Source organism: Anastrepha obliqua, chromosome 2 (genome assembly GCF_027943255.1).
Source record: "Anastrepha obliqua isolate idAnaObli1 chromosome 2, idAnaObli1_1.0, whole genome shotgun sequence".
In the NCBI taxonomy this organism is placed as follows: domain Eukaryota; kingdom Metazoa; phylum Arthropoda; class Insecta; order Diptera; family Tephritidae; genus Anastrepha; species Anastrepha obliqua.
The window spans coordinates 127,973,088-127,986,865 of record NC_072893.1 but is presented as its reverse complement, the minus strand read 5'-3'; the positions used below and the strand labels follow the sequence as shown (position 1 = coordinate 127,986,865).

General features: G+C 34.0%; 1 protein-coding gene across 1 annotated transcript in view; it reads left to right on the top strand.

Moving 5' to 3' along the window:
- LOC129236798 (sex-lethal homolog) overlaps positions 1-13,531 on the top strand; it is an 82,585-nt gene extending 69,054 nt beyond the window's left edge. Inside the window, exons 6-7 of the mRNA XM_054871037.1 lie at positions 11,413-11,594; positions 11,711-13,531. Of these exons, the coding sequence (XP_054727012.1) occupies positions 11,413-11,594; positions 11,711-12,020 (492 nt within the window). The 3' untranslated portion in view covers positions 12,021-13,531. The remainder of the gene's footprint in view (positions 1-11,412; positions 11,595-11,710) is intronic.
- The last annotated feature ends 247 nt before the right edge of the window (positions 13,532-13,778 follow it).

Here is a 13,778-nt window from a genome sequence, read left to right as displayed (position 1 = left end):
TTCCAAAAAAGGCAAAAGTTGTCAAAAGATCTAAATCCAAAATGGAGAAAGAGAATAACAAATGCGGAAATTCCAGAAACTCATTTTTACGAACAATTCCAACTTGAAGCGTGTTCTTTATTGGTAACTAAGAACCCAGTTGAAATTTTTGAAACTATTTTTGACGATGAGGTGGTAAAATTAATAATCGATCAAACGAAAATATATGCCTTGCAGCATAACAAGCATGATTTTTGTTTCAACGAGGAGGATCTTAAAATTTTTATCGGAATTTTACTCTATAGCGGCTATCACTCAATGCCAAGAGAACGCATGTACTGGCAACTGGATGAAGATACCAGAACACCTTTTATAGCCAACAATATGTCGCGAAATCGCTTTCAAGAAATTGAACAGTTTTTGCACCTTACTGATAACTCTAATTTAGATTTTAGCGATAAAATGACAAAGATAACACTACTCTCTCAAATTTCATGTAAAAAATTTTGTCAGTTTGGTTATATGCGCCAAAAGCTGTCTGTTGACGAATCTATGGTTAGGTATTTAGGAAGCCATTCCGCAAAACAATTCATAAGAGGTAAGCCAGTTCGTTTTGGTTTCAAAAATTGGATGATCACGAATAGCTGTGGTTATTTATATGAGTTCGACACATATTGCGGTGCGAAAACGGTTGAACGTCAGAAAGAAAGTCTCCCATTAGGTTCAAGGGTCGTCCTTGATCTTTTGGCAAACATTCCACATCCGACCGATCACATCGCAACGGGGAAAGTTTGATTTTATGTAAGTTTATCATAATGATTTATTTGAATAGTTGTTTTGTATCAAATTTTGTAGGTGTTCTGACTCAGGAATACTTTTTGTGAAGTGGAATGACAATAGCGTTGTGACAGTGGGAACAAACTTTGATAGAATTGAACCTTTACATACCGTCAAACGATGGTCAACACAAGAGAGGCGCAAGGTGAATGCCCATCAGCCGAAGTTGATAGCGGAATACAACTCAGGAATGGGAGGAGTTGACCTCCACGACCAAGCTTTGAATACTTACAATATAAAGTTTAGAGGAAAGAAATGGTGGTGGCCTCTTTTCACCACAATGATAAGCTCGTGCGTAGTAAACGCATGGAAGCTTTATAAAATGGCAAGTAAGAGTCAATGCGACTTGTTGCAATACCAACGTGAAATTGTGCGATTTTATTAACGCAATTATAATATCCGGGACATATCTTCAAAAGCTGGTTCCTCATATAACCATTTTCCCCAAAAGGATATCGAATCAGTTGAGGTGCAGGGAGTGTCACCAAAGAATTCGATGGATTTGCGAGTTAAGCAATGTAGCCCTTTGCGTGGAGAGAGAATGTTTCAAAAACTTCCATACTGTTAACCGAACTAATAACCAAGGAAGTCTTTGAAAGTGTCTTTTTATTTAATACTCCATATTTTCATATACAGGCAATGTATATACATATTATCCCATTGTACTCGATTGGGTACAGCCCAAAAAATGCATTTCTTTGATTTTTTTTCGTGTTTTTTTAAGGAGCTTAATTACCCTATTACAATAGACGTTTTATAAACACATTTAAAAAAAAATTGTTTTATATAAGGTTGGGATTTAATGGGTTAAGTACAACACTGCTAAGGCTTTAAATACGTTGCTTCACTTGTTCCCTATCGATCTGGCTGGCAAAGCGATTGCAGCGAAAGCAGCGACACGCATGAATGCTATATCGAAATGGAATAAGTATCTTGGCCATTCGGCCATACTGAGCAGGAACACTGTTATCTCTTCCGACATAGACTATCATGTAAGTCTTCCATCACCACCCTTGCTATTCTCCTGTTCACTCCCAACTAGGGAAGAATGGAAGACAAATCTTACCGAAATCGATGGCCCTCTGATCATACTTCTGCTCAAATATGAACGAGACTTTATCAATAAAACGGTCCGCGGATGACATATGGCAAAAATAAATTTTTTGTTGGATGGTAGGACTGTTATAAGCTTACATGGCAAAATTCAGCGTGATATGTCACATAGTTTGTTTTCTGTGCTACTGTAAACAAGTCAAGCTCGAGTGTGTTTTTCGAATTTAACGATGGAAATTCAAAGAATTTGTTTGAAATTTTGTTATTCCAACAAAATTTCGGCTTCAGACGCCTTAAAAATGTTGCAGACAACCTATGGGGACTCTGCTCTATCGCGTGCATGTGTTTTCCAGTGGTACAAATCGTTCAAAGAGGGCCGTACATCGGTTGAAAACTTGCCTCATGAACGTCGTCCAGCAACATCAGTAAACGACGAAAACATCGGAAAAGTAAAGGAAATTGTGCTTGAAAATCGGAAATTGAAGGATCGGTTAACGCTGAATATTATTTAGACGTTTTAAAGCGTTTGCGCGAGAAATTCGTCTTAAAAAGAAGGAATTGTGGGACAACAAGTCATGGTTCTTGCATCACGATAATGCACCAGCTCACACACGTCTTGTTCGCGATTATTTGAACAAAAATAATGTTAATATCGTTCCGCAAGCACCGTATTCGCCTGATATGGCTCCATGTGACTTTTTCCTGTTTCCCAAGCTCAAGTTGCCGCTCCGTGGAAAACATTTTGAGACAATTGAAGTCATAAAAGAGAATTCGAAGAAGGAACTGACATCCATACCGAAATCGGCCTTCCAGAAATGCTATGATGATTGGAAAAACCGTTGGCATATGTGTATCGCCTCCAATAGTGATTACCTGGAAGGAGATAAAATAAAAATTGAACAATAATTAACCGTTTGTGCTTTATTAAATCAGTCTCGTTCATATTTGAGCAGAAGGTATATACAGATGGTTCAAAACAAGACGGTAAAGTGGGAGTTGGAATCTTTTCAAATTCCCCTCACATCAATCATTTAGATTACCCGACTACTGTAGTGTATTCCAAGCGGAAGTATGCGCTATCTGGTATACTGCGACAACTCTCTTAGAAAAGAGAATATCACTAGAGGATATGCGCTTTTTCACCGACTGTCAAGCAGCCGTTCGAGCACTCAGCTCCTCTTATACCCACTCAGATGTGGTTCGATCCTGTCTCTTATCTCTTAACGAAATAAGTGTTCAGAGCTCTGTCCAAGTTATCTGGATACCGGGTCACAGTGGATTCGAAGGTAACAGCAAAGCTGATGAGCTCGCAAGAGCTGGAGCTGCGCAATCAAATGTTAGTAACTTACCCACAATCCACATTCCGCTCTCAACATGTAAAATGCTCATTGATCGAGAATTTCACAGCATTGCTGATCGGAGATGGCGAGTGGAAACTACTTGCGTTACAACCAGACAAATCTGGCCATCCTACAATCTGAAACAAACAAAAACCCTTATAAGTCGCTTATCACCGGCCACTGCCTTTTGGGCACTCACGCACGTTGGCTCGTGGTTCCTCAAAACGACCTGTGCAGATACTACGAGGACGAAGATGAGGAAGTATCGAGCAGACATTTGCTGTGCAGTTGTCCCGGTCTAGCCAGAAGTCGACTCGCTCTTCTAGGCTTTCCAACAATTGACAATTTTTCAGTACTCTCGAACCTGAAAATCGAATCTCTCATCAAATTCTCGAAACGAATTAATATCTTTGACCAAAATCTACAATAAAAATCTCGGTTAGGTGGGGAAATCATGTAACATAATGAGCTCTAGGGCAACACAACGGACCCAACTTGCGGTCTATGTGGCACTCCGATGCGGGGTCACCCTTAAACCAACCAACCAACCCAACCAAATACAAAATATTATATATAAAAAATATGTAAAAAATAAATAAAAAGTAAATAAAAAATATATAAAAATTATATAATATAAAAAAATATATAAAAAATATATAAAAAATAAATAAAAATAAATAAAAAATATATAAAAAATATAAAAAAAATATATAAAAAATATTTAAAAATTATATAAAAAAATATATAAAAAAATATATACAAAATATATAAAAATATATAATATATAAAAAATATATAAAAAATAAATAAAAAATATAGATTAGATTAAGTTGTTTTATGCATCAATATTTTTGTTGGCGTTTCCGTTACATTTTATGTTCGAGCTTTAATTATCTGTCACAATTGAGGGATATGACGAACCTTTTCAACTGAGGTATGAGAGATCGCCGTATAAAAAATAAACAAAAAAATATAAAAAATATATAAAAAATACATATAAAAATAAATAAAAAATATATTTAAAAAAATATTTGTATATAGACAACTACTACTACCGGGCCGACCGAGTTGTGATCGCTATTTTATATTAGTTTGGGGGGAAAAGAAATCCATTATTTTTGCGTAAGCCTGTTTTATGGTCGATCTTTAGCTCCTCGGCGATGCTACGACTACTAACAACCGGTCAACTTCGATTATTTGTGTGATTTTATCGACTTTTTCTTTAACATCAAAAATGCTTGCACTGAATCGATGAATCCAAATTTGCACGCAATCAGGTGTTACAGTATCAGCCCCATAAACACCATTCACAATTTTGCCTTTATAAAAGAAAACTGTAAAATGCACTGAATTTTCTCATTGATGACTTTCGTTGTTAACACCCTGTAATTCCCAACTGAATGGAACAAACAAAAAACAGCAAACGAATTTTGTTAGTGTGAAATGTCATCTTCACAATGAGCACAAACTTTAACTTGTTTGATCGATATTTTCCGAGATATCGAAATAAAGCCATCTACAGAGAAAATAATGGATTTCTTAATATTAACTTCCTTGTTTATTTCCAAATAGACTTCCAAATTTCCATGACGTGGTACCAATATATGGCGCTAGTTTTTAACATTTTTTTGACAACATTTCAAGTAAACAGTTAGATGGCAACCCTTTTAAGAAATATTTCAGAATTGAAGGTATCAAAAGAAACGGGTTTATACTCGGCCGAGGGCTTTCACTCCAGCAGCGTTCACCGTACATGTATGGGGAATGTTTATGCTGCTACAACAACAGCAACATGGCAACCCTGTTAAGAAATATTTCAGAATTGTGGATATCAAAAAGTACCTTTCATTTTTTATCCCGTTATTCTAATACTTCTTTAGTCTTTCAATATTGTAGTTAAAAAACAGGTGGAAACCTTTCACATAGGAGCAGCACCTGCCTAGATGAACTTATAGTACGGGATCCGGCTGCAGATTTGGTGTAGTCATCGAGTACATGCTGAAATCCACATTTTTACCCACATTTATGATTAGGAGAATAAAACTTCACCCAGTTGCTAGTAGAAATGTGGCCGAAAGTATTTTTAATTAAATTATTGTTAATTGATTTTGCGGGAAAAATTTCATTAACCAAGTTTTGAGATAAAATATCGTTCGGTTTACTGCAATAGGTGTAAAGACTTAAAAAACCCGTAGTTGCCGTTGCGCGCTTGGCCGCACCTCTCCGCAGCCAGGTATAAACAGGTATGATTTCGATATATTTATACATCCATAACGTATATTGATCTGTTATAGATCAAAATATAGCTAATTTTTTTCTCATTATTATGATATATGGCAACCTAATTAAATCTGGCCGCAAGTTAGGGTTGCCAGCAGTTAAAGATGGGAAAAATTGAAGGTTGAGTGAGAGAAAGCTAGCGCGTAACATCACTAGTCTAACAAGGATAGCGACATTTTAAGGCTATTGCGCATGCGTCAGATGTTGGTGTTCTCAACTAAGCAGCTGCGACATTTTTATCCTAACCTACAAACCACGTTGTTTTGGAGTTCGTAATATATAACGTCTCATATATTTCCTTTTTATTCCCTTTGTGTGTCTAAAACTATCAAATAAATTAATCTAAATTAAGTCGTGTATTCTGTGCAAAGAAAAAGGCAATGTACTGGATTTTGAAGATGCCTCATTCAAAAAGTGCTTACAAATGTTATTGTTTCGTCATAAGAAAAACTATAAGTATCACGACACTTTATTAACAATTGAATCTACCGAGGATTTTGGATATCATACAGAGTGCCTTAAAAAAATTACAGTTTTAAAACAAAAATATAAAGAAGAATTTGAAAATTTTTGCAAAACACTTACAGTAAGTAAAATTTCAATTTAACACAAAAAAATACAGGTTATAGTTATAATATAAACTAACAGTGCTAATTTCGAAGTATTTTTCGTTAAAAATTATTATTCTTATTTTCTTATTGTTTCGGAAATACATTGTAACGCTATACCATCTACTAATGCCGTAAATATTACATTTCTCGGACAGGTAGAATTTTTGAGGTACTTGGATCTTCTTGAATCTTTCTACAAGCCAACAATAGAATTATTCACCATTCTTATATGGGGAAATAAATACTGTCTATGTTTGAAAAATTAAAAAAAAATAAAGATTACACGCATTTATATTCTTTTAGATTGACGCGATATTTTAATTTATTTATTTTCGAAAACGCAAAAAATATTAAAAAATTATTGCATCATAAATTATATTTTTTATATAAATTTAATTTTTTAAAATACAACGCAAATAATACTATGGAATGACAGTTGAATAATTAATTATAGCACAATATTGTATCAAGTTCAGCGCGGAAAATAATGGTTGGCTGGTATCAAATAGTTTCTTAAAACCTACATGGTTCTTGGGAGACTCAACTCCAACGCAAGTGGAGAGTGTGCTGTGTGATTCTGCAAACAAATCCTCCAATAATGACGGCAATTCTGATATTTGCAGCGATGAAAGTGATAGCAGCGATGATAGTATAAATGAAAGCTCCGATGATTCAGATTTTTAAAAATAAGTCACGGAATTACAAGATATATTTTTTTAATTTTCCATATACTAGAATGTTTAATCTATATGTACCAAATAATTGATTTCTTGAATAAAATCAAAAATTATTTCATACAGTACTTGCACAATAGAATTTTTAACTTCCCGTTAAAAAAATTAAAAATGTGGATGTGTGGATGTGTGTGTGGGTCAACCTCTTTTCTAATTTTTTTTTTTACATAATATAGTAACCTTGGCTTTACTTTTGATCAATATTAATTTTTTGTTGTATTTATAAAATTTGTAGTTTTGAAAGAATGATTATTCTTTTGGAGTATTTATTTCTTTGGTCGATCTTGCTATTGTTTGAACTGGTGATGGAGAACACCAACATCTGACGCATGCGCAATAGCCTTAAAATGTCGCTATCCTTGTTAGACTAGTGATGTTACGCGCTAGCTTCCTCTCACTCAACCTTCAATTTTTCCCATCTTTAACTGCTGGCAACCCTAACTTGCGGCCAGATTTAATTAGGTTGCCATATATCATAATAATGAAAAAAAAAATTAGCTATATTTTGATCTATAACAGATCAATATACGTTATGGATGTATAAATATATCGAAATCATACCTGTTTATACCTGGCTGCGGAGAGGTGCGGCCAAGCGCGCAACGGCAACTACGGTTTTTTTAAGTCTTTACACCTATTGCAGTAAACCGAACGATATTTTATCTCAAAACTTGGTTAATGAAATTTTTCCCGCAAAATCAATTAACAATAATTTAATTAAAAATACTTTCGGCCACATTTCTACTGGCAACTGGGTGAATTTTTATTCTCCTAATCATAAATGTGGGTAAAAATGTGGATTTCAGCATGTACTCGATGACTACACCAAATCTGCAGCCGGATCTTAGACTATTAGAGAGCAAAACATTGTTCCAGTACAAAATTTCATCCAAACATTATACTTCTTTCCGAGACACCATACTTGCATATGCGTAGTAAGGCACGTCTTTATACAATCCGCTGAGGGCTCGCGAGTTAGCGCCTAACTCATTCGCGCAATGTTTTTCAACATCCTTGCAGTTTTCTTGGAACCAAGTGGCTTCTTCTTTGCAAAGGTTTCTATTGGTAAGATTGCTGATCATCGTATTGCAACTGGGAGCAATATCGTAGAGTCGGAAGTTGAAGGTGTACACAAAAAACCGACAGATTTAGTATATGGATTCGATTCTCCCCTTAGCAATATCAATTTCAAAAACATCTGTGGTTCCAATCGGTCATTTTTTACATTTTCAATCACGAGTATTTTGCTTTGAATTTACAATCGACTACATAAAATCGCCTCACCAAAACTTCATCATTTTTTTTTCAACACCCCAGTGCCCCACTCCGTGTATAGAAGCATACTTTAAGGGGCACGTACCTACAAGTATACGCCAAGTAATTCAAGCTTATTTATGTAGGTGCTTTTAACCGACTCAATTTCTCGTATACAATTCATTCTGCTGCACTCGTCATTCGCATTTCGTCCTGTAAGAAGTAAATACCTCATTTTTTTTCATTATTATTTTATTGTGGATAAAAATAGAAAATCTAATTCGGTCTGTGAGTGCAAAGCAATGATGCGCATTGAAAAATACAACAGATAGAATAAAATGAAGATGAAAAATAGCAATAAACGTAGAAGTTTCGGCGTTGGCGTGGGGAGTTGGGATCAAGGGGACATGAAGTGAAAAATGATAGAAATTTAACGAATCATTCTCAAAGTTTGTTATATTTTTGTTCGAGGTGAAGAAGACGATTTGAGCGCAATGAAGGAGGTGCATAAAGATGGAAACCGTAAAAAATGTATGAAATAAAATAGGAAGAATTATGTCGTATTTTGAATTGAAGTAAAGGGAAACCGTGTGGAATGAAATAAAGTGACACGATTAATAATAATATGGATTGAAATAAAATGAATTGGAATAAAACAAAATGAAATGAAATAATTCGAATTAGTAAGAATTCATATGACATATAATGAAATAAAATAATACTAAGTAAATTAAATTATATTCGTTTCAAAAAGTTAAGAAAATTTTAAATAAAATGTCTAACCTTTATTTTACACCATTTAAATGAATCGCCAACGCTTCTTTCATTACGCAGCACACTTTTCATAGGCCGATTTTTGAATGTTATTGCAGCAGTTCATCAAGCCCTGCCAGTACGGGGTAGTCACTGATCGTCATCGTCTAACTCTTCTAACAGTCTCGACGGGTTGGATTCAAAGGCAGAGGGTGTTAGGTGAGTGGGTTTAAGGAGGCATGTGAATAGGTGGTTAATATCGTGCGGGGTACCTTCATATGCCGGACAAATATTCAGTATATCGCGGTCGATTCTGGATAGATAGGAGTTTAACCTGTTACAATCTCCAGAGCGTAATTGTGTCAAAGTAGCGCGAGTCTTACGAGGCAGCTGAAGCTCTTCATCTGCGATGGGGTGTGGTTGGACTCCGATAACGGCATTCGGAGGTTGAGAGCTTAGGAAGGTGGTACGAGACTCTCGACGAATGTCATTTGATGCCTGGCTGTAAACTGTCTGATTCAGTAGTTTTAGGTGTTGTGTGGCTCTCGTCAGTATAGTTTAAAATATGTCTTCTAACTCGCCTGGGAGGTGGCTCAGCTTGCAAGAAGTGCCTGGTTGATAAACTTAGTCATGGGAATAGGACAGGCACACGAGGCCATCCATGTAATTTGATTACGGATCGTTTGGATCAGCATTAACATTAGGTTTGGTTGAAGAGTCACTCACATAAGATGAAATGTTTGAGTCTATTTTGAATAAGTTAGTTCTAAATAATAAAAACATCAAACAGCTATCTAAATTGAGTACATCAAACATCATATACAAATATATGGCCAATATATTTATGAATATTGACCACTTATAGGTTCGAGATTGAGTTTGTCAATAGCATTTACTCGTTTTGTTATCAACATTGGCACGCCCATCTAACATCGTTGCATATTGTTTATCTAACAAAAAAAAGAAAGAAAAAAAATTGCCCGTAACGAATTCACTTAACGCAGTGTGCTGAATGCCGATATGCCGACATGCCAGTACATGCAGACATACAGCCAGCCAGTCAAAGAACGTTTGGCGGCTCAGTCACGTGGAAATCTTTTGTTGCATGTCGTAATAAAAACAACAATTGTCAGGTTGCTGCTACTGTCGAGCGTTTATCGGGAACTAATATTCAAAGTTTAGTGCAGGCACTGATTCCCTACTCCTCCCGAACGGAAGGAACAATGAAGAGAGAGGATGGCGAAGAAAATATTTGATTGTACTACTTTGATTTTGCTCGCAGTTCGGCCGTAGTTGCTGTTTCTCCTTAGTATTTTTAAATTGCTTCTTTCCGAATTGTGTAGGAGAAACAAGAAAGCATAATAACAACAGCAGTGCAATAAAGGTATTAAGACAGGTTTTTGCGTTGTTTGTTCCAATTCCATGTTAATTCCAATGATGTGGGGGGGGGGGGCGGGGGGGAAATGTTGTGCGAAGAAATCACATGAGATAGAATATCATATTTTGTATTTGCATTGGCGCGACATATTCAGGGACGAATTTATTAAAAATCTACTGAAATTTTGAGTCACTATAAACCTCTACTTTTTATACTGAAATTTAATGAGTTATGAATCTTTGTATCCACATTTTTTTTAACTTCTGATAAAGAAAATTGGAAATTTTGATAAAAATATTTATTAAGAAATTTATATAAAAAAAATTTTAAATTTTTATGAAAATTTATATATATTTTTTTTGATAAAAAACAGTTCGAAGTTTTGATGAAAATTTATAATTTTGATAAAAATTTATATATAGGGTTGTTCAATAGGTGCGCTTCAACTTTTTCCCGATAGGGAGGGCGAACGACGCAATATTTTTTATTTTTCGCTTGTCATTTGTAAACTTCATTAGTATACATTTCATCATGGAATGCCACACACTTGAGCAACGATTGCAAATCGTGCAAATTTTTTATGAAAATAATCGTTCTGTTGCTGCTACTTTAAGAGCATTACGGCCATTTTACGGTCCATTTAACAAGCCGTCTCGTTTTGGGGTTATGTGAAATCATTGGTCTACAGTAACAAGCCGGCGACGATTTGTGAGCTCAGAGCCAATATTGAACGCGAAATTGCTGGAATTTCGGGCGATTTATGCAAAAGAGTGGACGAAAATTGGGTTCAACGATTGGACTTCGTAAAACGTGCACGCGGTGGTCATGCAAAAGAAATCGAATTTCATACTTAAAATTTATATATATTTTTTAAATTCTGATAAAAAGCAATATGACGTTTAAATAAAAATTTATATATTTTTTTAATTCTGATAAAAAATTGAAAATTTTTATGAAAAGTCATCACTTTTTTTTCTTTTTAAAATTTTTTATTATATTTTATTTTTAATTCATTTTATTCAAATTAAAATTATTGAACATTAGAAAATCAAAAGAAAGGTAGTCAAATTCTGCAACAAAAATCATGTTACTCAAAGTTTTACAGTATTTAAATATTATTTAAAAATTTAAGTAAACTAAGGCTGATGCACATAAGACATTTAATTTTTGTTTTTTTTTCTTCGTTTGTTTAGGTTTCATATGCTCGGCCTGGCGGTGAATCGATTAAGGATACCAATTTGTATGTTACGAATCTTCCACGTACAATAACCGACGATCAATTGGATACCATATTTGGCAAATATGGCATGATTGTACAAAAGAATATTCTGAGGGACAAATTGACGGGCAAACCGCGTGGCGTTGCATTTGTAAGGTGAGTTCTTGCTGTATTTCACATAAATTCTTATTCCAAATCTTTCATTAATAAGCAACAATACCATTTTGTTGATACTCCAATACTTACTCTCCACTATCGTATCACTCTTGCAGGTTCAATAAACGCGAAGAGGCTCAAGAAGCTATTTCCGCACTGAACAATGTCATACCAGAGGGTGCATCTCAGCCACTCACTGTGCGCCTGGCCGAGGAGCATGGCAAGGCGAAAGCGCAACACTACATGTCGCAGCTGGGCTTGATTGGTGGCGGTGGCGGCGGCGGTGGTGGTGGCGGTGGTGGCATGGGTGGACCACCACCACCGCCCATGAACATGGGCTATAACAACATGGTGCACAGAGGTAGACAAAATAAATCACGTTTCCAAAAGATGCATCCCTATCATAATGCACAGAAATTCATTTAAATAATGAAAATCTTTTATTGATCGATCGATCGTAGTATGTATGTAACGATCGATGAAAATGTTTGATGTTTGAACAGATAACAAGAGATGTTGATGTTGATAGAGAATTTTTTGGCAAAGCAATGAAGTACAGACAGACTATGAATGAAAGCGTGAATAGCTGAGCAAAAAGAAAAATATTTTTAAACAAAATGAAATGGAATAAATTTTTTTTCCAAAACTCCAACAAACGGTTAGCGTGCAGCAAAATGAAAAATCTGTATTTTTTTCTTCATTCAATGTGGTTTTTTGTTTTGTTTTTGGAATTTTTTATTCAATGTTTCATGCGGAGGGATATCTACATATAATATAATATATAAAATAATCATTTGCGTCACTTCAGTTTTCGAATTTCGAAAACGAGGCGAAAAGAATATATACATACGTAATATTAAACTAATTTGTCAAATCTTTTAATTGAAGAATTGTATATTTTTTATATCGATTTAACTTTTTTATGGTGCCTAAAGATTAATGCTGATGCATATATATTTATATGATATGATTTTTTGTATTTGATAATGCGGCAATTAACAGTAAATTTTCAAATTTCCTTGAGCTCCGCAATATTTCGATCAAGCACGCATTTGCTAAAAAATATTAAAATATCTATAGCATTCTTTGCTACCATATACAAATTTAGTTTTGCGAATTTATTCTCGAGCAATTTTCTTCTCTCCTATGCATCAGCATTGACCTTAAGCATTAATATGTGTTTTTTTTATATTAGTCTTTTTTTCATTATTTTCTCTTTGGTTTGGTAAAGCAATCCGTAGTTTTACATAACATAAAATTCGTAAAAATATAAACAAAATAGACACGTAGCATACCTATATAAATCTACACTATCGTAATAAAACACATATTTAAAATAGAAATTATTACATAACTTCAAGCAATTAAATTTAAGCATTACAAAAAAAAAAAAAAAAGAAACAAAAAAAAAATATATATAAAATAAAAATAAAAACAATTATTAAAAAAAAAAATAGTGTAGGCCCTAATTTTTTTGCATTTTTTATTTTTCTTTGATTTGCAAAATACAATTCGAATAACGTTGATTTCATTTAAAATGTTCTTTTTTTTAAAGGCTTCCAAAATTATTATTTTTCAATTTTAACTGATTTTCTTTTATATAAAAAAAATAACATTTCCAATAATATGCCGGTACAACCTTTTTATTTTTAATATTGTAATTTTAAATTTGCTTTATATAATTTTCATATTTTTTCAACAGCAGCAAAAAGTTTGTTTCATGAAAACTTGAAAGGCGCAGTGCAAAATTCAAATACCAAAAAAACATTTGACCACAAACTTTAACAGTTAGACAACTTAAAGCATTTAAAATCAGGTTTATTTGTTATTTTTTAAGCTCGTATTGAATTGACTATTTACTTTTTGCCTTAAGAAAATTATAAGTTTTTTATTTTTTTAATAAAGTACTAATGTCTCTTGCTGCTTAGCAAATCTTATTTTGTTTTTTTTTTTCTCTAAACTTTAAGCTACTCTTAATACTAATAGCGTGGCGGAAATATTAGTAAACGCTAAAAAATATATCGTTTAAATTAAATTTTTAAAGACTTCTATTGAAAAAAAAGCAGTCCGTTCTAAAACAGTCTTTAAAGTGCATAACTAATTTTACCTCAGCGCCAAAAGCCCAAAAACGAGCTATCCGTCGACTACTTGCATACATAATATCACGTGCTAAATTACAGCTTT